This window comes from Camelus dromedarius, chromosome 10, assembly GCF_036321535.1.
Source record: "Camelus dromedarius isolate mCamDro1 chromosome 10, mCamDro1.pat, whole genome shotgun sequence".
In the NCBI taxonomy this organism is placed as follows: Eukaryota; Metazoa; Chordata; class Mammalia; order Artiodactyla; family Camelidae; genus Camelus; species Camelus dromedarius.
Window position 1 is genome coordinate 69,591,356 of NC_087445.1, and position 24,545 is coordinate 69,615,900.

The window sequence follows — 24,545 nt, forward strand, 5'->3', positions numbered from 1 at the left end:
CAGGGGCACACAGTGTGCACTCTTCTGTGTTATATTTCACAGTGAGAGATTAAGAGAGTGTGTGTTGAGAGCGGGAGAGGGAGAGGAAGACAGGGAGGGAGGGAGGTGGGGGAGGAAAGAGAATTAATACTTTTTCCCTTTGTTAAAGAGTAATTGCACAATTTGGGGCAGAATTTCAGATCAGAGCAATAACCAGCCAGCACATTTAACTGCATGAGACAATTTAAAAAACCAGGCTCAAAAGAGACCGTGCACATACAGGTGCAGAGGCCAGGCAGGGTGGGTGGAATCATGACATTTACTAAGCCTCTATCAAATCGCAGAAAATTTACAGGAAGCTAACTTCACCCCCCAACTCCCACAACCACCTCCAAAAAAAAATCTCTCAACCACTTAAGGGCAGATAGCAGCACTCTCATTTCACAGCTGTAGAAATAAGTGCAGTGGTAAGGTGACTGGCTATAGGACCCAGCTGGTGATGGCAGAGGTGGCTGGGGAACAGAGACTTGCTACTGCTCCAGCTCTAATACTCTGGACACCATCTCAGTGCGGGGGGTCGAGGAGAAGACTGGGGAGTGTGAAAGGAAAATGAGTGAGCAGGAGGTAAGCAGAAGAGGAGAACTAGGAAGGCCTTTTGATGGGAGATGTAACACCTCCCCCAAGAGGTGTCTGGGGCATCAGCACAACTCTCTAAGAGGGGACTGGATGGTTTTAGGCACAGGGACGGTGGGGAGAGACACACACAGCTGAGGAAAAGAGCATCCTTACCTTATTTTTCTCTAGAAGTTGTTGCTCCAAGTCCTGTTTTTCCTTCTGTAGCTGTCTCGGATCCATGGCCCCCATCTCACCGTTGGGCATTCCCTCTGCAGCTGGAAGCTGGTACACAGGGTCCTGCCTGGCCCTTGGGGCCACCTACAGGGTGATGGCAGCACAGGTAATGGTCAAGCTGAGCCACAGATCTCTGGGGAAGAGGACCAGACTCGTTCCAAAGGTGACGACTGACGTGCTCCACCAGGCCACTGGCTAGGAGCCAGACTTAAGCCATGGAGACTCCGCCCAATGCCTTCCAGGGGAACAATGAACTTTCCAGGTACCGAGGCTGCTCCGAAGGAAGGGCTTGAACATGTGCACACTGACAAGTGTCGGCCCAGCAGACGGGCTCCTCCACACTCTCAACCCCCAGTCAGCGAGGCGCCCCCACGCTGAGAGAGGAGGCACAGGGCGAACTACAGCAGGCGCCCTGAGTCTGGCCGCACACATGCTGCCACCCCGGCCGGCGGGCTCCGGCAGGACTTACGTGAGGCTCGCTGCTGGAGAGCACCATGCCCTGCTCCTGGCCCGGCAGCCTCTGCAGGTCCTCCCGCGTGGTGGCAGCCTCAGACTCCGCGGCCCGCAGGCCCTGCAGGGCCTCCAGCTCAGTCCGCAGCTGGCGCGCCTGCAGCAGGGCACAGTCGTGACCTAGGCCGGGCAGAGGGGAGGTGAGCACTGGGAGCCCGGCAACTCCACGCTGCTCCATGACTAGACCACCTCCGGGCAAGGGTGCTGGGCAAGAAGAGGTGAGAAGGCTCAGCGGGGGGACAGGCTCCTCACCTTCCTTCAGCTGGAGAATCTCCTGCTCTTTCTGGAGAATCACTTCAGTTTTTTCTTGCAGACTCTGCTCCTTCTCATCTATTATGGCTGTCAGGTTAGCAGCCTTGGAGAGAAAAACCAACATGAGAGAAGGCTGGCAGCAATAACCCCATCTTTCCTACAGGAATCTCCACTTTTCCACTACCCAGGGACCCCCTTGAATCCCTCCCTGAAGTCCACAGCCTGGAACATACCCCAAGCTAACCTCTGCTCCTATAAACATGCACAAATCAGTTCTCCTTGACAGGGGCCAAGCACAGGGGCAACTGCCATCACTGTCCCTCTGCCCGGCAGCGGGCCCACCAGGGCCATTCTGCTCAGCTTTCCTAGAGGCTGTCACAAGCATAACTTCCATGTCCCAAGTGCCTGTGACATGTCCAGCATCCGATATACATGACCTCATTATGATATTCTGGAAGGTGTGATTATCCTAGGGTCTTCAGAGGCAACTCAGACTCAGATTTGTTAACAACTTAACAAAGACCTAGAGCCAACGAACTAGATCTGGGGCCTGACACTGAGCCTGTCTTCAAAGGAAGGCTTTTCCCACCTTTCCTGCTGAGAGCTCAATCATATGTGGACTCCAGGGCCTGCAGGCACTGGTGGCCCACCCCACAGAATTAAAGCCCAGTAGGCACCTGAGTGTGGACGTTTCCCCAGATGATGTTCATAACATTAACTGACCATCGCTAAATTTAAAAGGCCACCCTATGGGGTGAGGGTTTCTTTCTCACATTTTTCGTCCACCTTCCTAGAGACATCAGGGGAATCAAGCAGCTGATGCCATTCTTAAGACCTGTGTCCACCCCCTGCCCTGAACAGACAGGGAGGTAGGCTGGTCCTGCCTGGGAGTGAAGTGGGGGGCATTGCCTTTCAGCTCAGGGTTACTTGGGGCCTACCTGTTGCTGGAACTCCTCCCTCTGCTTCCGCACCTCCTCCAGGGCTTGAGCCATTGCCACACTCACAATTTCTCTTTGGCTCCATTCTTCCTGCAATCCAGAAAATGAGTAGAGACTGAGTCCAAAAACTGAGTTCACATTTTTTTAGCTGCACACCTCACATAAAGTCCACAGAGGGAGTACTGCCTTGCAGGGAGAGACAAACATTCTTCCTGCTTCCCCAGGTTCCCCTCTCGCTGCACTGCCTTCTGTACCCCAGTAGACAACCCACCAACCTCTCTGGAAACAGGCACATCGCTGAGGGTCAGCTGTCCCATGAGCACACCAGCCAATACTCAGGCCAAAGGCTCAAGGACCTAGAATTGAAGAACTGGTCTAATGAAATCAACACAGAACAAGAAGACAGACTCAGGCCCATGTGAATGGAGTAGTGGAGTAGAACACTTGGTTTCAGAAAAAAATAAGCAATTATTGAATTTTAATAGTGCAAATGTCACAGATTCATCAAAATCATCCATATTACAGGAGAGAAAACCAAGGCTCTGAGAGGCTATGTAACTTGCCTGAGGTCCCGGAGCTAGTAAGAGGCATGGCCAAGTTTTAAGCCAGCATCCGAGCTCAGAGCCAAGTCTTTGGCTGCTAGACTTACACCCAGCATTTTCTATCACAAGCAGGGCTGCCCGTTGGGATTCCCCAGAGTACAGGGACTCCCTCCTGACAAACACTTCAGTCCTCTTCCCTGACACTGATAGCAAGCTCGCTGGTCAACCCCCAGCTGAGTGACCTCTCAGGGGCCTGCATGCTGGTCAGGGATGTCTGCTGTGTCTGTGTCTCCAGAATCACCCTTTTTTGGGGGTAGGAGCCCCATCATTGCTATTCCCCACCCCCCAGACCACAATTCCACGATTCTGGTATGGCTGCCACTAATGATGCCCCAACTTGTGGCTACAAGGATAAGCATGTGATTCAGGCCTGGCCACAGCACCTCATCTCCCTGGTCAAACTGAGGTGTCCAAAGGGTGGCTCTGTCACCCAAGATGAACTAATAGAACCCCTTTTTATATCAGAATCCTTTTTTATACAGTGAAGCTAAGAGGGAGATGCTCTCCTTCCCCTGGGGATGCACAGTTGGAGTATTACCAGCTTGGAGCAGCTGTGGTGATGCCCTCCCAATCTGTAGGACACTGTCTACATCATGGAGAAAACCAAGGACAAGAGTTGGGTGACTGACAGGACAAGAGACAGCATGATGCAGGCAGAGAAGAGACCTAAGGTCCCCAGGTTCCAGTTGGACAAGTTTTTCTGATTCTGTGAGCTACTCAACTCCTCCTAAGAAATCTTCCTTTCCACTTATGTCAGTCCAAGTGGGTTACTGGATGGAGACTCAGCCTCATGGCCAGTAGCATTCTAGCTCCTACTGTGGAGTTGTCAGACTTGACCGTCCATGAGCCCACCTCTAGTAGACAAGGAAAACCGGTGCCTAAACTCAAGAGGCTGACAGTGGGACTCTGAGCTACTCCAGACAATACCCTTCATCAGGGGAAGCTGTACTGATACAGAAGGAGCAAGAGATTTCAGGCTGGGTGGAGCTATGATGCGCTGGCCCTGCGAGCCCACGTAGGGGCAGGTGATAGGAATGTTGTGCCCACCAGGAGCCTTTTCTGGGAAAGTTTAGAACAGACGCTATGACGCTAATGTCTTAAGAGGACAGGAGGCCAGCTGTGAGCGAGAAGACAGAAAAACATGTCAGGGCAGGAAGCAGACTCAAAGCACCTCCATGCCAGGACCTGCGCTTGGTAGTTTTCATTCATGTCATGCTCGATGCTCAGGGTAATCCTCTTGAAGTCAAGGATTATCATCTTCAGTTTAAAAAGAGGAAAATGGATTCCCTCAAGAATCAGCTAATGAGGGGTTAGGGTGGCCCCCAGAACTGAGTCTACGTGGCTACTGCCAGAGAGCCACGTATGATCCAAGATTTGAGGCTGACTGGCAGAGCTCAGGTTCGCTGCAGGAGCCAGCAGGCTACTTACATGTGCAGGTCTCTGCACCTGGGAATAACTTCCCCAGAGAGGCTGTTTTGAAAATTATGGATACAAACAATACAAAAAAATATGTGTGCACCTAAAAATAGTGCTTCAAAATGCTTGAGGCAAAGATTGACAGAACTCAATGGAGAAAGACACAAATCCATGATCATAGTAGAAGATTTAGCATCCCTCTCAGTACCTGATGGAACAAGCAGACACCTCCCCGCCTAAATCAGACGACCTATGGAAGATATGAACTATCTGTTAACTAACTTGATCTAATTAGCATTTATAGAATGTTCTCCCTAACAGCAGCAGATTGATATAGTCTTTTTAAAAATTGAAGTATAGTTGACTTACAGTGTTGTTAGTTTCAAGTATACAGCAAAATGATTCAGTTATATATATTCTTTTTCAGATTCTTTTCCATTATAGATTGTAAGATATTGAACATAATTCCCTGCACTATACAGTAGGTCCTTGTTGTTTATCTACTTTATATATAGTAGTTTGTATCTGTTAATCCCAAATTCCTAATTTATCCCTCCCCACCCCCCTTCCCCTTTGGTAAACATAAGTTTGTTTTCTATGTCTGGGAGTCTATTTCTGTTTTGTAAATAAGTTCATTCATTTGTATTATTTTTTTAGATTCCATAAGAGTGGTATCATATATTTGTCTTTCTCTGTCTGACTTAACTTCACTTAGTATGATAATCTCTAGGTCCATTTATGTTGCTGCAAATGGCATTATTTCATTCTTTTTTATGGCTGAGTAACATTCTTTTGTATATGTATATACCACATTTTCTTTATCTATTCATCTGTCGATGGACATTTAGGTTGCTTACATGTCTTGGCTGTTGTAAATAATTGTGCTGCTATGAACATTGGGGTGCATGTATCTTTTCCAATTAGAGTTTTCTTCTTTTTAGGATCTATGTCCAGGAGTGGGATAGCTAGGTCATAACTCTATTTTCAGTTTCTTAAAGAAACTCCACACTGTTTTCCATAGTGGCTGCACCAATTACACTCCCACCAACAGTGTAGGAGTGTTCCCTTTTCTCCACCCCTCTCTAGTATTGTTTGTGGACTTTCTGATGATGGCTATTCTAACCAGTATAAGGTGATATCTCTTTGTATTATTCGTTTGCATTTCTCTAATAATTGGTGATGCTGAACATCTTTTCATGTGCCTGGTGGCCATCTGTATCTTTTTGGGAGAAATCTCTACCTAGGTCTTCTGCGTGTTTTTTTAATGGGCTGTTTATTTTTTAATATTGAGCTATATGAGCTGTTTGCATATTTCACAAATGAATCCCTTGTCGGTAACACTGTTTGCAAATATTTTCTCCCACTCTGCAGGTTGCCTTTTCATTTCGTTTGTGGTTTCCTTTGCAGAGTATATATTCTTTTCAAGTGCACTAGAATATTTACCAAGATAGACTATAGGTTGGTTCATAGAACAAGTCTAAATAAATCATCAAATAACTGAAATCATTCAGAGTATTAACTGACCATAATGGTATTAAATGAGAAATCCAAGATATAAAGAAAATTCCCCCAAATGTTTGAAAATTAACCACACTTCTACACAGTCCGTGAGTGCTAGTTTTAAAGTTACTGCCGACACCCACCCTTTCATGTTCTGCTTTGTGATGCTGAACCTTGGCTCTGCAAGCCGTATTTGTAGGTCCAGCTGGCTCCATAACCGTATTTGTTAGTCCCTGCCGACAGGGGGAGCTCAAGGGAGACTGGAAGACAGGAGGAGGGAGAAAAAGACTCACTCCTCTCGGTCCAGTTTCTTGTTCCTGTGAGCAATGCTGCTTCGCCCTGGCAGCAGCAGTTTTTTCCTGAAGCAGCAACTGCATCCACTTTGCAATTTTGCTGACCCTTGCAGCTGAATTCATTCACTGCCCTATCGCCCAACACACAGACCAGCACCAGCTGTACAGAGCCCCCTCCTCGGAAGTCTGAGTGTCAAATCTGTGGGGCTCTTCACCTTAATTGCTAAATTTAATAATTCCAACTTTGTCACTTTGTTCCCTGACTTCAAGGGTTGGAAGCTGTGTCCTGCAGTTGCTACCTTCATAATATCTTTTAACTGATTCAGTGCTGGATTAAACACTTTACATTAGAGCATAAATTCTCATTCAAGTAACTGGAGTAGTTCCTTTCTCTGGAGTGGACCTTGAAAGACATGCTGTGGTCAGATTTTCTGTTTCTTCTTGAGTCCATACCTGCAGTAATCTTTGCTCATTCCTACCTCCTTACATCTTCCGTGCTTCCATCTAGAATTTTCCTTCACCTGAAAGACGTTCTTTAGTACTTCCTTTAGTGCAAGTCTGTTGGTGACTAATTCTTTTGTGTTTTATTGGTTTTCTTTAGTGCTTCTACAATGCTATGTCTGGGTATGGATTTTAAAATTTATCCTGTTCGGATGTGTAAGGATTCTACCTGTACTGTGACTTGACAGCTTTCATCAGTTTGGAAAATTCTCAGCCATTATCTCATCAATGATTGCTTCTGTCTCATTTTTTTCATTTCCGTTGGGTTCTTATACAGAGACAGAGCAGTGCTTTCAAAACAAAACTTCTCACATAGCTTTTCTACTTAAAACTCCCAATTGCCTCCCTGAACACCTCCCATCATCCATTGTTCTCCCCCAGCCCACTCAGTGGCAGCTACACTGCCTTTTGTGCTGTTTTGTGAACAAACCAAGCTTTTTTCTGCCTCAGAGCCTTTCTATTTGCTTATTTCTTCTGTCTGGAATATTCCTTCCCCAAACTGCTGTCCCTCTCTCATTATTTGGACCTTTGCTCAAGAATATCACTGCCACCCTCCTTAATCTCCATACTTAAAAGAGTCCTCTCCTCCCTCCTTTCTGTCCCTCATCCTGCTTTATTTTCTTTAAAACATTTATGACTATTTATCACGAGTTTTCTGTCTCTAGTTATAAGCTCCATGGGAGGAAATTTTGTCTGTTTTGCTCACTGCGACATCCCAGCATCTACAATGGTGCCTACCAGTACTCAAGTGTTTGTTGAAGGAATACATGGAAAAATATCTGACACCAAAGTACATGCTTTCCATGATAAGGCACTACCGCCTTTGCATCTCGATAACTTAGCAGAGACTATTACTGAAAGCTGTGTGGGCCTCAGCTATGGTTGTTCTCAGAGAAGATCTCTGCCAAAGGATCCACAAGATCTTTGTGCTATGACCACAGCTGGGCAAGTACTACAAAGATCCGTCATCTCAGGGCTGCTATGAAAAGGGTCCAGGGGAGCCTGGAGGTCTATAAGAAAGTGGTAGACTCTCTCTTTCCTCTGAATCCAGTTGTGTCCAGGGAATGAAGGTGGCAGCATCTGATTAAAGCACCAAGTTCTCTGAAGGGAAAGGGAAACAACCCAGCAGATTGTTTCTTCATTTCTGTACCTGGTCCCTGAAATAAACGAAGGTCCCTATGATGTTTTAAGGCCTTACTTTACTAGTCACACTGGGAATCACCAACAGCGGTGTCCTGCAGCACCACTTTCAGGCCACTGCTGACGATGACAGAGGAAGGGCTGGGCCTCTGTGGTGGAGTGAGAAGTCAGACTAGCACCACTTCTATGGAACTTGGACAGATTACTTACACTCAGAACCTCAAAGACATTAACTGCAAAATGAGCATGACTCTCCCTACCATCTTTGATCACTGAGAGGACCTAACGAGGTGACAATTTCTATAAATGCCTCATAGAACTTTGAACAAATGCTAGTTCCATTTCTTCTCCACTCTAAATATAGAACTTTCACTTGGCTGCTCCAAACACACATGTGAAAGACACGACACTTAGGTGAAACAGATTCAATTAGATGTATACCTTCAGCTTCTTTAGTTCAAGTTGGTGACGCTGTAAAGAATGTTCAGATTCATTCTTACTTTCTTTAAGGGCTGCATTTTCTTGCTTCAGCTCTCTCTGCAAATCGAGAAAAGCATATATAAAAGAAAAGGTCTTCACCATATTTGTCCTAGCACAGCCCTATCTCTTTGACATGGAACCTTTAAAGATGCCCCCTTCCTTTTTTGTCACTGCAGGGGTGGGAGGCGAGAATGGCAGCTGGGGTCAGAAAGGGAGAGCCACCTGACACACTCCTCACAAGAAGGACTAAGGCACTTGATTCTGAAGACTGTGGAATAAGGAGAGGGACCAGGGAAAAGGGAGAAACCATTAGGGATGAACATGAATTATAAAGTTTAGAAAGACAATAGGGAGAAGCTGACGGGACTGGTCAGAAAGTGCCAGGAAGTCCATGTGCAGCCCAAGGAAAAAGAAAACCCACCTGTTTGGGGTTTCTGTAAAAAGCAGCTTTTTTTTACAACTAGTCATGTGAGCAGGTGTTTTGCTGAAAAATAGAAACTGCTCCCAAAGAGGTTCCCTAGTTCAGAGGATGGCCGGTCTTCCTCCTGTCAAACAACTTGGCAGCCTAGATACTCCCATGCCCGCCCCACTCCTTCCCTCACTCACCACCTCCCACTCCGCGGCTGTCTGGGTGGCCGTCCGCACTCTCTCCAGGGCAGTGAGCTGGGCCTCGAGCGCCTGGACACGCTCTGTGCACTGCTGCTCCAGCGCGAGGACCTGCTGCTGGGCACGGCTCCTCTCTTGGTCTGCGGTGGCCTGAGGGGGTACCAGAGAACAGTTATTCCTGGTGACAACGGGGGCCTTATTCTGTTCCTCCGTGACTCAAGATGAGTGTCTGATAGAAACAACTCTCCTTCCTGACTTTCTCCAGCCTGGGTACCGCTGAGGCCCCTGGCCTGCTCAGGAGCTGGAGTTTGAGGTTGGAATTGGTGCTGTGGGGACAGCTCTGGGCACCAGCCAGTCCTAAAACAGCCTTCCTTCACTCCACTCAGTGCTGCCCTCTATGGCCAAAGCCTTTCCCTGGGGAGGCATACAACACAGTGATGAAGAACTGGGCGTGGACCTAGGAAGGATGCAGGTTCTGCTGTGTACCAGGTGGGAGACCATGGCTAGTGATCAGATTGCCTTTCTGAGCCTGCTTCCTCTAGAAAACGAGGGTAACAGTACATAGCTCTCAGCTCTGCTGCAAGGACTAAATGAAAACAAATGCAGAGTACTTAGCAAAGTGCTTGGGACATGGCAAACACGTAACAAATACCATTTTTATTTCTCTAATTTCTAGCTCAACACCCAGCCTGGGGCTGTGACTACTGGCCAAGCCCTTGGCATTTTCTACCCAGAATCTGTACCTATTCTCCACAGCCCTGGCTTCAAGGTGAGGTTTGACTGCCAGTGGAGATACTACCTCTAACAGTTCCAGAACTAGACTGGGCCCTACGGCCAGATGTGAGGTGGGAATTAGCCAGTGTCCAGCTCTCTGGGTAACTCAGACCCTCCAGCAGGTCCCAACTCTCTCTACCCGCAGCTGCCTATCTGCCCATCACTGTATCAAGGTCAGGTCCAGATACTATTCCAGAAGTTGGGAGTTAGTTTGGGACATCTGCAAAGGCATAAAGGGGAAGTGCTGAGGGACTAGAACACCGCAGCCACAATAACTACTTACAAGCTCCCGAATCTGAGCTTCCTGAGCTGCCACAACATCACTGCTCTGTTTTAGCTTCTCCTCAGATGCCTGCAGGCTCTGCTCTAGTTCTTTGACCTAAGAGGGAAACAGAAGCATCCATTTCTTCAAAAAAAAAAAAAAAAAAAAAAAAAAGGTAAGCAGTAACAAGTGGCTTTTAAAATCAAATCTGTTTACCCAGGGATGCAAGAATTTTTCAATACCTGCAAATCTGTGTGATACACCACATTAACAAATTGAAGAATAAAAATCATACGATCATCTCAATGGATGCAGAAAAAGCTTTTGGTAAAATTCAACATCCATTTATGAAAAAAACTCTCCAGAAAGTGGGCATAGATGGAACATACCTCAACATAATAAAGGCCATATATGATAAACTCACAGCTAACACCACACTTACTGGTGAAAAGCTGGAAGCATCTCCTCTAAGATCAGGAACAAGACAAGAATGCCCACTCTCGCCACTTTTATTCAACATAGTTTTGGAAGTCCTAGCCATAGCAATCAGAGAAGAAAAAGAAATAAAGGGAATCCAAATTGGAAAAGAAGTGAAACTGTCACTGTTCACAGATGACATGATACTACACGTAGAAAACCCTAAAGAAGCAATCAGAAAACTACTAGAGCTCATCAATGAATCTGGAAAAGTTGCAGGATACAAAATTAATAATATACAGAAATCAGTTGCATTTCTATACACTAACAACAAAATAGCAAAGAAATTAAGGAAACAATACCATTTACCATTGCACCAAAAATAATAAAATGCCTAGGAATAAACCAACCCAAGGAGGCAAAGGACCTGTATTCTGAAAACTATAAGACACTGATAAAAGAAATTGAAGATGACATAAACAAATGGAAAGATATACTGTGTTCTTGGATTAGAAGAAATAATTGTTTAAATGGCCATACTACCCAAGGCAATATACAGATTCAATGCAATCCCTATCAAATTACCAATAACATTTTTCACAGAGCTGGAACAAAAAAGGTTAAAATTGTATGGAAACACAAAAACCCCAAAGAGCCAAAACAGTCTTGAAAAAGAATAGAGTTGGGAGGAACAATGGTCCCTGACTTCAGACTACTACGAAGCTACAGTAATCAAAACAGAATGGTACTGGCACACACACAAACACAAAGACACATAGATCAATGGAACAGGATAGAAAGTCCAGAAATAAACTCACACACTTATGGTCAATTAATCTATGACAAAGGAGGCAAGAATACACAATGGAGAAAAGACAGTTTCTTCAATAAATGGTGTTGGGAAAACTGGACAGCTTCCTATAAAAGACTGAAATTTAGAGCATTCTCTATCATATACAAAAATAAACTCAAAATGGACTAAAGACCTAAATGTAAGACCAGATACTATAAAACTCCTAGAGGAAAACATAGGCAGAACACTCTCACATAAATCACAGCAATATCTTTTTCAAAACTGCTCCTAGAGAAATGGAAATAAAAGCAAAAATAAACAAATGGGACCTAATTAAATTTAAAAGCTTTTGCATAGCCAAGGATATCATCAAAACGAAAAGACAACCTACAGAATGAGAGAAAATATTTGCAAATGATGCAACCAACAAGGGGCTAATTTCCAAAATATATAAACAACTCATACAGCTTAATATCAAAAAAAAAAAATCAAGCAATCCAATAAAAAATTGTGCAGAAGACCTAAATAGACATCTCTCCAAAGAAGACCCAGATGGCCAGCACATGAAAAGATGCTCAACACCATTAACTGTCAGAGAAATGAAAATCAAAACTACAATGAGATATCACATCACAGCAATCAGAATGGCCATCATTAAAAAGTCCACAAACAATAAATGCTGGAGAGGGTGTGGAGAAAAAGGAGCCCTCCCACACTGTTGGCTGGAATGTAAATTGGTGCAGCCACAATGGAGGACAGTATGGAGGTTCCTTAAAACACTAAAAATAGAGTTACCTATGACCCAGCAATCCCACTCCTGGGTATATTTCCGGAGAAAAATATAATTCAAAAAGACATATGCACCCCAATGTTCACAGCAGCACTATTTACAATAGCCAAGACATGGAAACAACCTAAATGTCCACTGACAAATGATAAAGAAGATGTGGTACGCACGGTACAATGGAATACTACTCAGCCACAAAAAGAATAACATAATGCCACTGCAGCAACATGGATGGGCCTGGAGATCATCATTCTAAGTGAAGTAGGCCAGAAAGAGAAAGAAAAATACCATATGATATCACTTACATGTGGAATCTAAAAAAAAGGACACAAATGAACTTATCTACAAAACAGAAAGAGACTCATAGAGAACAAACATATGACTACCAGAGGGTAAGGAGAATGGGAAGGGATAAATCGGGAGTTTGAATTTGCACCTCTTAGGGAGTGATGGAAATGTTAGCTATCTTGATTGTGGTAGTGGTTTCATAGGTGTATACATCTAACAAAATTCATCATATTGTACAACTGAAATATGTGTAGTCTAATGTACAGGAATTATACCACAATAAAGGCGTTAAAAAATAAAATCTATTTGAATCATATTAACAGGTAATAAAAGAAAAAATTTTAATTAGGAAAAAAGGATACCTGTAAGTCTACCATTATAAAACGCTGTCATTCTAATGTATTTTCTTCTGGGCTATTTTTATGACTTTTCTTTCTTTTAACAACTTTGTATACAACTTATATTTTTCCCACTCTCTCAAATTTCCTTCTGCGTTTCCATGTAGTCTTCAGACCTTAGATTGTTTCCTCAAAGGATATTTCATAATTTCCTGAACCACTGCCTACTGTGCTGGCACTCAGGCTGTTTTCCATTTTGCACATAAAATAACACAGCAGTTAACATCTTCATGCCAAAACTGTTGACCTGGTTTGAATCACTTGCTTAGGATAGATTCCCAGAAGTGGGATTACTGCTCATGATATAAACTTAGATGTCACTTATTCCACAAATACTGACCCAGTCTGACTGTGTGCCTGGCATTGTACTAGGACATGAGGCCAGCACAGTGGACAGGACAACACACTGTCTAGCAGTGAGCTAGATTTGGCTCTCCAACATGGCATTATGCTACTCAAGCTAACTTTGCCAATTTCTCTTGTAATGTCCTCTTGTTTACTGAATAAGGTCTGCCCTGGGGGAACTTTATAATTAAAACATAAGCACATGGAAAGTTACAGCTTAGTCAAGGAGAGGTACGTACGAAATGAGAAAATATTTTTAGGTCTCATGGTTCCTCATATACGTCCACATGTTAAGATTTAACTGAAACAACCCCATGAGAACAATGTGGGTACTTCCATAGAGGAGAACAGTAATTTTATTTGGCCATGATCACACATATTAGTGGGAGAGCCAGCTTTTTAAACTCTTGGGTTCAGAAGATACCTACGCAAGTGCCAGTTTGCAGGCAGAGCTCAAGAAAGATTCAGATCCTCAAAAGGTTATGCATAGTTATCGTATGACCCGGCAACTCCACTCCTAGGAATATACCCAAGAGAAATGAAAGGATAAGCTCACACAAACACCTTGTTCATAGCTCTAATGTTCACTGCAGCATTATTCGCAAAAGCCACAACGTGGAAACAACCAAAATGTCCACTGACAAATAAATGAATAAACAAAATGTGATATATATAATGGAATAAAAGTCTTAAAAAGGCTTATTCAACCTTAACAAGGAATGAAATTCTGAAACATGCTATATGAATGAACCTTGAGAACATTATGCTAACTGAAATAAGCCAGACACAAAATGACAAATACTGTATGATTTCACTAATATGAGATACCTAGAGTCATCAAATTCATAATGCAGAAAATAGAATGGTGGTTGCCAGGAGCTAGGGAGAGGAGAGAATGGAGAGTTATTGTTTTAATGGGTACAGAGTTTTAGACTGAGAAGATGAAAAAGTTCTAGAGGTGTGGATGGTGGTGATGGTGGCGCAACAATGTGAATGTACTTAATGACACTGTACACCTAGAAATAGTTGAAATAGTAAGTTTTATGTCAGGTATATTTCACCACAATTTAAAAAATGGATATTTAGAAATAGAACTGAATTATAATAAAACAAACAAAGCTGTATTTAGACAAAAATATAGCTTTATATATATTTATCAAGAAATAAGAAAGATTTTAAAAATGGGCTAAGCACTTGTATAGTCTGAATGTTTGTGTCCCCTCAAAGTTCATGTGCTGAATCCTACTGTGTGACGTGAAGGTGTTAGGATGGGAGGTAAGTTTGGGAGGTACTTACGTCATGAGGATGGACCCTCAGGAATAGGATTAGTGTTCTTACACAAGGCCCTACAGAGGTCCCTTGCCCCTTCGACCGCTTCACATTCATTAAACTGGCAAGAAAACAAAAAGGATGGGAAATGCCAGTGCTGGAAAAAGCAGAGATGCAGCTATTGGAACCCTCATGCATGCTGGGAGAGCAGAGCCAGGTGTAGCCCTTCTGGGAACATTCTTGTCCTACTTAGTCTCATTAAGTCATATGCACACTCGGTCCTCCTTAAAGCAACAGGGAAAAGGGTGTTCACTGCAGTATAATCTCTGGTGGCAGGGAGAAGATGGCAATCTGGATATCTAGCACCTAGTGGATGACTCTAAAGTAGTGTAGGGAAGCACAAGGAAGCGGACACAGAAGATGGAGCAGCTGACAGTGACAGAAAAGACATATGTATAGCTATATCATTTACCTAAATTCACACACATGCACACAAAACAAAGCCACCCATTTTAAAGGGACTCAGTAATAAAAGGATCTCTATTAACCACATTAGAATGATTTCCCATGGGAGGGCGGGGAATGGGGATAAAAGAGAATAAACAGAGAAGAGAACAACTTCCTGTGGAAAAACAATGGTAATGTGGCAGGAATGAAGAAAACAACGACCTCAATTCTCTACAAGTAAAATGCAAAAGAGAATCCCTTCAAAAAAAACCTCTGAACAAGGGATTCTCAGCCACTACCATGTCATCCAACCAGGGCACCACCCAGACACAGGAGTCACTGGCAGTGAGGTCAGTACCCGAGTCTCCAGGTTGTCAATGGCTTTCGCCTGGCTGCTTCTGGCTGCCAAGAGCTGCTGTCTGGTATCCACCAAATTCTGCTCAGCAAGTGTTTTCTGTAAGTTGAAAGAAGAGTAAAAGAAAATAGTCATTTCTCTATTGAATAAATATTTACTGATATCCCCCGCATACTATGATTTTTATGAGGCACAAGGACAGAAATACGGTAAAAAATCAGTTCACTGTGATAAAATTCACGTCATAAAGTATAAATGTATAGATAAATTTAACAGTCATTTGGCCTCGAAGCAGGAGCAAAAACTAACAAAAAAAGTACAGAATAGAGTGAAATAGCACCCACAAAGCAGCAGCCCAGAGTAGGAGAGCCTACACTGCCTCAGAAGAGTGGGCGGCTTCATCCTTCACTGGTGGCCGAGGGCAGAGGGATGACCCACTAGCGGTGTGAAACAGCTGGGGACATTTGAGGAGCTACAATTTGCCAAAAGTTGGTGGTGGTGACTTCAGGTGACAAAACAAGATAAAAGTCAGGCAAAGGGCCAGATCATGAGAAAAGCTTTTTATGCTACAGAAGGAAGTTTGAATTTAATTCTGTAGGTGGTATTTTTCATAGTGGGGTCATCCAAACACTGGCATTAGACTTACCTCAGGGCTGGGGGTAGGGGTGGTTGTTAAGTTTGAGCAGAGGCCTTATTCCAGATCTACTGAAATCAGAATTTCTGAGGGTAAGGCTAGAAATATATACTTTAAACAAACTCCTCAAGTAACTCTTATGCACACTAAACTTTATAATAATGCTGATGGCACCATAATGATTACAATATTAATAGATGAAATACATTGAGACCCCACGATGTTCTAAGTCTCATTCTAATCATTTCCTAATAACAATTCTCTATGTTTGGTACAATTATTAACTCTATTTCACAGAGGGAAAAAACACAGAAAGATTCAGTTATTTGCTCTAAGTCACAAACCAGTAAGTAGCAGAGGTGAAATGCAATCCTGGGTAGTCTGGTTCTAGAAATCAATTCAGACCCTAGAACCCACACAGTACTCGCTATAGACAACAGGGCAGCTGTGGAAGATGTAGTCAGAAATGTTTAGAAGGATCAGCCTGGTGGTGGGGGTGGAAGACCATGTCAGAGGTGCAGGAGGAGACAGTGATGCTGTGCAGGCTGGTCTGCAGACTTTCGATACAGACTAGGCTACAGCTGCTGGAAGCCCTGAAGCACAACAGTGGCGGTGGAGATGGACAGATTTAGTTGAAAATGACTGAAGAGAAAGTGAGGGGCTAATTGAGGCTCTAGGTTTTGGCTCTGTCATCTTTGTCATGGTGACAAAGAGGAGGAGGAATGTGGGCAGACAACGAGCAAGTTCACTTATACCACTGGGTTGGAGGCTAGTTCGCTCAACTGCCTCCTTCCGCTAAGGAGAGTCCACTCGCTGCCCAAAGCAGTTCCTGCTCACGCCAAAGGCAGATGGTAACTATTTTCGTTGGCCAATGCAAAGTACAGCAGAGTGGGGAAGGAGAGCAGGGCAGTTAGGCGAGACAGCCTCAGTGGTGTGCACCACTAGGTGGGGTTTACTGGTGATCAGGATGCCATTGGTTCATATGCACCTCTGAACAAAGCGCCCCCTTTCCCTCAGGATAATGTCACACACGGGTGACATGAGGCTATTTTCATTCTAAGCAGAAAAATCAAAAGTTGGAAGGAGTGGTCTTGTCTCCAAGCTGTCTGATGAAGACTTTGTGGCTCTGAAACTCTAGGATTTTATGAAATTTCCAGTGTTACTACAGCCTTCCCAACACTGGTCAGCCCTAGTTACCTCTTTCAGAAGTTCCTGCACATGTTCTTCCCCTGATAAATTCTGTTCCAGTCTCTTTTCCAAGGATGCAACCTTCTCCTGCAAATGTGTGATACGCTTTTCTTTCTCTTGAGTTTCAGCAGTGACCTACAGGTGAAAGCAGAAATTACACTATAAATTCTCTTTTCTTTCCTTCTTGTTTCCTCTAGCACCACCATGTTTCCCTGAAATTCTGTTTCCAACTGCATTCTAGAAGAACATAGAGCCAGGAAATCTTCCCTGAAAATGGAACACAGAAGATGTGAGATGAGAACCCAGTACCATTCGGGCATCCATTTCAGACCTAATGCAGAAAGCGGCAAATGCTCGCCCAATTTAAGCAACTGACAATCTGGGAAGGAAGAATGCTATTGCCTCTGTGGAATCCAGCCAGGACCGTGGGAAGATGTTCCTCCTCTTTAAAATAACCACTGTGTTGTCATGGTTTACTAGCTAAGGAATGCTCCCCCTCTCATCAAGCATATGTTTAATCCTATTAATCCAGAGTCCAAAAGGACCTACAACTTTAACCCAGATGCCAAAAATCAGCAGAGGTAATTACATTCAAGAAGCTCCCAGCCAGCCCTACAATGACTTACAGAACAACACACCCGGAAACAAGGGTCTGGATGAAGTAGTAATGATGCCAGTGTAGCTGCCTTAAGGCCGAAGAGAGAACTTTCTTCACCCTGGCTCACAGCACAGGGACCACAGCTCAACCACAGCAGCAACCTTCACCATGGCCCCAGATCAACAGCTGCCCACTACTTTATTCCAGTCCACCTCTTTAGCAATGACAGTAGTGGTAGTGGTGGCGGGTTGGGACTTTGTTCTTTTTACCACAGTCAGTTTTCAAATGCTGCCCAATGTCAAAGCTGAGGATCCAGGAAGCTCTTACTAGACAATTTATTACATCCCTGCTGGTCCTTACATCTCTCGAAGATGCACATTCTCCACTCCAAGAAACAGTTGCATGGTATCAACATGTTGTGAAGACTTGAACCTCTTCACATACACTCTGCTTCCACAAACTCCCTCACCTTATGCTCCTTCTCAAGCCACAGACTTTCATGTTTAGCTGGCAACCCGACCAATGTCTCTTCAGAATAAGATGTAGCAACTTGGGCCTAGAGTTTTGGGAAGATGCACTCATCATTCTGAATTCTCACAGGGGTAACAATTTATGTAGTGAAGGGGAAGTATGAAGAATGGATTTAAGATCCCATAATTCAATAAACTTTTATCAAGCCTATACTCTGCGTTGTCTTCTAGGGAAACAATCAGACAGTTATTGGCCCAAAGAAGCACGGAGGCTGGTGGCAGAGACAGATATACACACAATTCCTTATAAAACAATACAATCACGCTGCAACAGAGAGACAAGGTGCTATGAGATATTAGAGGTAGAGGGATTATCTGTCTGGGGCAATCAGGTCAAGCTGCCTAAGCAGGCAAATCCGGGTGGAAATGCGGAGGGGAGGAACAAGCCTTCTGGGCGAAGTGCAGCATGTGTAAAGGGGTAAACAGACAAGTCCAACATGGCCAGGAGGCTGGGTGAAGAGGAGAATTGAAGCGAAGGCAACACCCAGGTCTGTGGCTTGGATGCCTGGATGAATGGTAACATTAAGCAAGTCAGAGAACACAGGAGGGAGAGGGAGTTTGAAAGGAAAGAAAAACTGTTTTGGCCATGCTGGCCCATCTTTAATGGGTCTCTTACTAATATGCTGATAACAGTAATAATCGCAGTAGCTTGGTGCAGGAGCAGCAATAGTTTGCAGAGCATGTGCAAGCACTTCCCACCACCCTTCACCGTGTCCATTTACAGGGAAATTGAAGGTCGGCGACTAGCCCAATAGCACACACTGTGGTGACTGATTAAGGATTGAAACCCAAGTCTTCTGGATCCAAAGGCTGTACTCCTACTACAAATCAATGTGAACTTGAGAGATACAGCTGACCCTTTCCAATAAAAAACAAAAGAACAAACAAGTCTTATATAATTTACCATGGTGGGCAGAGTCAGACAGAAAAAGTATCAGTGATGCCAATTTCCATTTATTTTATTGTACACCCTTCCCCGCCAAGCTGCTTTACTTCAAGCCATCAGCACCTAATGTGCTAAAGTTAACACTATACTTAATGGTGAGAAATTCAAAGCTTTTCCTATTAAGATCAGGTAAAAGGCAAGGATGTCACCTCTCACTACTCCTTTTCAACATCATCTAGAAGTCCTTGCTAACGCAATATGGCAAGAAAAGGAAATAAAAGAAATGCAGATTAGAAAGGAAACATAAAGCTGTCTTTGTTTGCAGATATGATTTTCTATGTAGAAAATCCAAATAAATCAATAAGAAAAACTCCTAGAACTAATAAGTTACTATAGCAAGGTTGCAGGATACAAGGTTAATATACAAAAGTCAATTGTTTTCCTATATACCAATAATGAACAAGTGGAATTTGAAATTAAAACACAGTATCATTTACAGTAAGATTCTTAAAAATGAAACACTTAGGTATAAATCTAACAAAATACGTACAAGATCTACATGAGGAAAACTATACAACTCTGATGAATGAAATTTAAAAAAACTAAATAAATGGAGTGATATTCTATGCTCATGGATAGAAAAACATAATATTGTTGAGATGTCAGTTCTTCCCAACTGGATCTATAGATTCAATGCAATCAAAATCAAAATTCCTGCAAGTTACTTTATGAAAAGTAACAAACTGATTCTAAAGTTTATATGGAGAGGCAAAAGACCCAAAATAGACAACGCAATATTAAAGGAGAACAAAATGAGAGGACTGACACTATTTGACTTCAAGACTTATTATAGCTACAGTAATTATGACAGTGTGGTATGGGCAAAAGAACAGACAAATAGATCAATGGAACTGAATCAGAGCACCCAGAAACAGACCTATATATATATAGAGAGAGAGAGAGAGAGAAAGACCATGTCCTTGGATAAGAAAACTCACATCATAAAGTAATCAATGCTTCCCAAATGCAGCTACAGATTCAAAGCAATTCCAATCAATATCCCACCAGATTTTTTTTAAAGGAGCCTGACAAGCTGTTCTGTGGAATAGCAACGGGCCAAGGATATTCAAGATATTCCTAAAAAAGAACTAGGTTGGGAGACTTGTCTTATCAGACAACAGGGCTTAACCTAATAGTGTAGCTAGTAAGGCAATGTACAGTTTTGTGCAAATATCACAGTGGCATACACCCCAAAGTCCAGGAGTGGTTCCATGTACTTATGAAAATTGAATTGTAACGAAGCTGGCGTTGCAGGCCAGTAAGAAAAGGACAGATTTTTCAGTAAATGGTACTTAAACAGTTAAAAAAAATAAGACACAGTGGGAGGGTATAGCTCAAGTGGTAGAGCACATGCTTAACATGCACAAGGTCCTGGGTTCAATCCCCAATACCTCCTCCAAAAATAAGTAAGTAAACCTAATTACACCCCCTACCCAAATAAAATAAAATAAATAATTTTAAAAAATTGAAACAAAAACAAGACACAGATCCCTTTCTCACACCAAAATCCCCTCTTAGGCATATTAAAGGCTTGGATATAAAAGGCAAGACTATAAAACTTTCAGATAATAATACAGGAGAATAGTGTATGATTCTGAGTAAGGAAATATTTCTTTAAAAAGACAAAAGCATAAACTTACAGGAAAATAGTAAATTCAAATGTACTAAAATTAAGAGCACATGTTCAACAGAGAAGACCATCAAGTCCGAAACTGGGAGAAGACATTTGCAAACCATATAACTAACAAAGAAACATGGGAACCAGGAGATAGAAAAAAAAACTCCTACAATTAATGATAAAAAGACAGAAAATGCAATAGAAAATGGGCATAAGACTTGAACCAGAAATTCACAGAAGAGCATGAAGGACTGTTAAATATATGAAAAGATGCTCAACTTCATGAGTAATCTGGGAAAAGCAAATTAAAATCATGGAGATAATATTTTATCCTATTCACGAGACAATCAAAAATTAAAAGCTTCACAATAGCTCATGTTGTCAAGGAAGCAGAGCAACCCAAACTCTTTGACACTGCTGGTGAGCATGTGTAAATTATTACAACTATCATGGAAAAAAACTGGGCATTAACTATTGAAGCTGAAAAAGTACAACTCTTTTGACCCAAACTTTTCACATCTCAAATATACCCTAGAGTAACTCCTGAACAAGCACACAAAAGTTCACAGCAGCCTTGTTTGTAAAAGAAAAAAACCAGGAACACCCTAACACCCATTGTTAATAGAATGGCTAAATATAGTATTTTCACACTATACAACTGAGAAAGAATAAATTATAGCTGCATGTGGTCATATAAATGTTTCTCAGGAATATAGCCTTGAGAACAAAAAGCTAGTTTTAAAAGAATATCTACAGTATTTCATTTATATAATGTTAAGCATGAGAATTGAAAGATGATACTGCTTAGGGAAAAAATACAGTAAAATTATAAAACAAAGCAAGGAAATGGAACAATTTCTGGATAGTGCTTACTTAAGAAGGGAAAAAGAATGGGATGGAATATTGAAGAGCTCACCATGAACCTCAAAGATAAACATACTGATCTTCTTAACTTGGGGGGTGGGCAGTAGCTACATGGTGGTTCATTACCGTGTTACATTCTTTACTTGTATTTTATAAATATTATTTCGTATCTACTAAATATCAACAAGGACAACAAAAATACTGACTCTACATTCATCATTTTCACGATGTTCTCACAAAAACTGCCCTTTCTCCCGTGCTCTCTTAGCCTGATGACTGACAGTATCAGCCACTCAGCTGATTAAGCCAGAAACCCAATAATCACCCGTAATGCCTCCTTTACCCTGGCTCCTCTCCTGTATTTACTACATTACCAAGTGGGTCCGTCTCCTCACTATTTCTTAAATGTGTCCTCTGCCCCATTACCTCCACCACCCTTCTCAAAGCCACCATCTTATGCCTGGACAGCTGCAAGAGTTTCCTAACTGGAAATCCTTTCCATGTTTCCTCCTAACAGCCAGAGTAATTTTCTCCCTTACTTTGTGTCATCCTTTCAGCCTTCTTCCAGTTTCTTGAAGGTGCTACTGCTTTCACTGTCTCAGAGTTTCTAGGTTTATTGTTCGTGCTGTTCCCTGTCTGAAATTCTCTGCCGTCACCCCTTCACCTCCGGTCTCAGCAGTTCACCTCAGTTCAAGTGTTACTTCCCCAAGGGAAGTGTTCTATGACTCCAACACTAGATCTGATCTGCTGCCCTCTTAAAGGATCTCACAGCACCCTGTAGTCTTCCTTCACAGCATGCATCAGTTTGTAATTATGTATTTATATGATTACTATGTCTGACATCCCCTCTAGACTGTAAGTTCCACAAAGGCAAGGGTGATATGTTTTGCTCTCCCGAGTATTTCTAACACCCAGCAAAGAGCACAGAGCTTAGCACATAATAAAGCTCAAGTTAAATTTTTAGAATGAATGAGGGAACTCAGTGGGACCAGAGTCTGGAAAATTAATTTTTCCAATTATGAAGTGGATGGATGGTTCTAATTGATATCAAAGGGTTGCTTGAATCCCAAAGTTTTTGTCTGTTATCCTTTCCACCCCCATACCCCAAAATGTATTCTCCACCCTCTGCCTTCTCTGCCTCCAGCTGTCCCACCCACCCTTGAAATTCCGGTTCCTCTACGAAGAATTCCTTGACTCCCACACTGGAAATGCACTCTCCCTCTGGCAGTTCTTTGGCATTTGAAAAATCTTTTTTACTTATTTGGGACTTACTGAGTTGTGAATTTTTTTTCTTGTCATCTTAGGAGGTCTGAGTTCTATAATGAAACAGTAAGCCTCCGAGAGAAAACACTGTATGTGTCTAGATTTTCAGTTTGTTGAGGGGAGGGACCCTGCATCACAGCCACTCATTTGTGTAAGATCTATTTACTGAGTGCTCCTTGTTGTGAGGCAACAAAGCCCAGCAGAACAAGTATGAGCTCTGAAGCAAGACTTGGGTTAGAATCCAGCTCTGTCACTTACTGTCTAACTCTGAACAATGTATATAACGTCTCTTGATTTCTCTTTAGGTATTTGTAAGTATGCTAATAGTTAGCTAGAAGGGGTATTTACCCAATTCTTACTGTACTGTAATGATGCTGTAAGTCCCTGTTGCACTTGTGATCAGCAGTTCCCAAGGGAGAGGGTAGGGTTTGTGGTACCATCTGCTAGGGGGTATTTTGTCACATGAGGGGAAGGGCTGGACTGGCAAAATGCCTGAAGGATGCTGCTAGCATTCAGAACCCAGGGGCCAGGAAAGCTGAATGTCTTGCAGTACAAGGGACAATCACACAATACAAATTGTTCTGTTCAAAATAGTGAAAAGAAACATACCATTGATAAATCAATAAAAAATGTTAAAAAAAAAAACATACCATTGAGAAACTTTATTCTGAGAAATATTATTACTCTACAGTGAGTAATAATATTATTATCATTCACCTTAATATTCTCAGAATTTAGCACAAGCCTAGAGTAGGAGGGCAAAAAATGTATATTGGCCAAACAAAAAAACAAACAGTAATGGTACCATTTATGTGTTTCTGAACAAAATGGATTAGAGCCAGGTATGTCAAAGGTATAAGTGTGGCCACGTCAACCACCACTGTTGTGTTTTCTTACACTCAAGGTCCATGACATGGTACGTTATATATCTGCATAGATCAACTGGTGTGCTTTGAGAATTCCCATTAGGACAATACCGACCTCTTTTGCTAAGCAACCCTTGTTCAGCTATGTGGCCACCTCCATGTGAACACAGCCTGGCTAGGTCAGGAACTAGGGCAATATGGACTGCATGAGAAACAGAAGTTTCACCAGCCACCCTGAGGCGAAAATTTCTGAGAGATCTAGTTTTTACCCCTTTCATGAATCCTAGGAACCTGGGTCTGCTCCTAGTACCCTACTTACCTTTTGCAGGTCAATGGAAAGCTGCTGAATGAGTGCTTGGAGCTCTTGTTCCTTTTGCTCCAGGGCTGTGACCTTATTTTCTGCACCTGTTTTTGAAGCTGTCACATGATCTCTTCATTGAAAGAAAGCAGACAATGAACAAATTTGGATATCTCATCTAAGATGCATTCTTTCACAAGAAAAATACAAATGGTTCTTTACATGTTAGGGCTGCAAACTTTAGCCATGTAAAGATTATCAGTGGAGAAGCTTCCTTGGCTCTCTCTGAAACAGAAGCCTCAAGAGAAGAATCCCATCCAGGTTTAAGCAAGAAATCCTGATCTGCCTTTGGCTACTCAAAAGCTCAGAAACTCAAAATACTAAATTGCTTGGCAGGATTGGAGGTGTTCTAAGCCTAAGCAGGGGAGATGGGTGATGGTTTAGGGGAGGTGAGGGGTCCTAAAGCCCTAGGCAGGTAAAGATAAGTCCAGAAGACTTTGCCAGAGCTAGATCAGAAAGGGATGCAGTGAGCAACAGGG

The 24,545-nt window shown here is 42.8% G+C and overlaps 1 protein-coding gene across 6 annotated transcripts in view; it reads right to left on the reverse strand.

Annotated features, from left to right (window-relative positions):
• Positions 1-24,545, reverse strand: part of GOLGA1 (golgin A1) — a 45,089-nt gene that overhangs the window by 6,304 nt on the left and 14,240 nt on the right. For all 6 annotated transcript variants that reach the window (XR_010382806.1, XM_031450442.2, XM_031450444.2 and 3 more), the window contains exons 10-19: positions 24,028-24,139; positions 17,033-17,158; positions 15,205-15,300; positions 10,124-10,219; positions 9,067-9,216; positions 8,422-8,517; positions 2,529-2,618; positions 1,591-1,693; positions 1,298-1,458; positions 769-912 (exon numbers count right to left, since the gene is read on the reverse strand). Coding sequence is in view for 5 of the 6 variants with exons in the window: in XM_031450442.2 (XP_031306302.1) it covers positions 769-912; positions 1,298-1,458; positions 1,591-1,693; positions 2,529-2,618; positions 8,422-8,517; positions 9,067-9,216; positions 10,124-10,219; positions 15,205-15,300; positions 17,033-17,158; positions 24,028-24,139 (1,174 nt within the window). In the remaining variant the exon portion in view is untranslated. The remainder of the gene's footprint in view (positions 1-768; positions 913-1,297; positions 1,459-1,590; positions 1,694-2,528; positions 2,619-8,421; positions 8,518-9,066; positions 9,217-10,123; positions 10,220-15,204; positions 15,301-17,032; positions 17,159-24,027; positions 24,140-24,545) is intronic.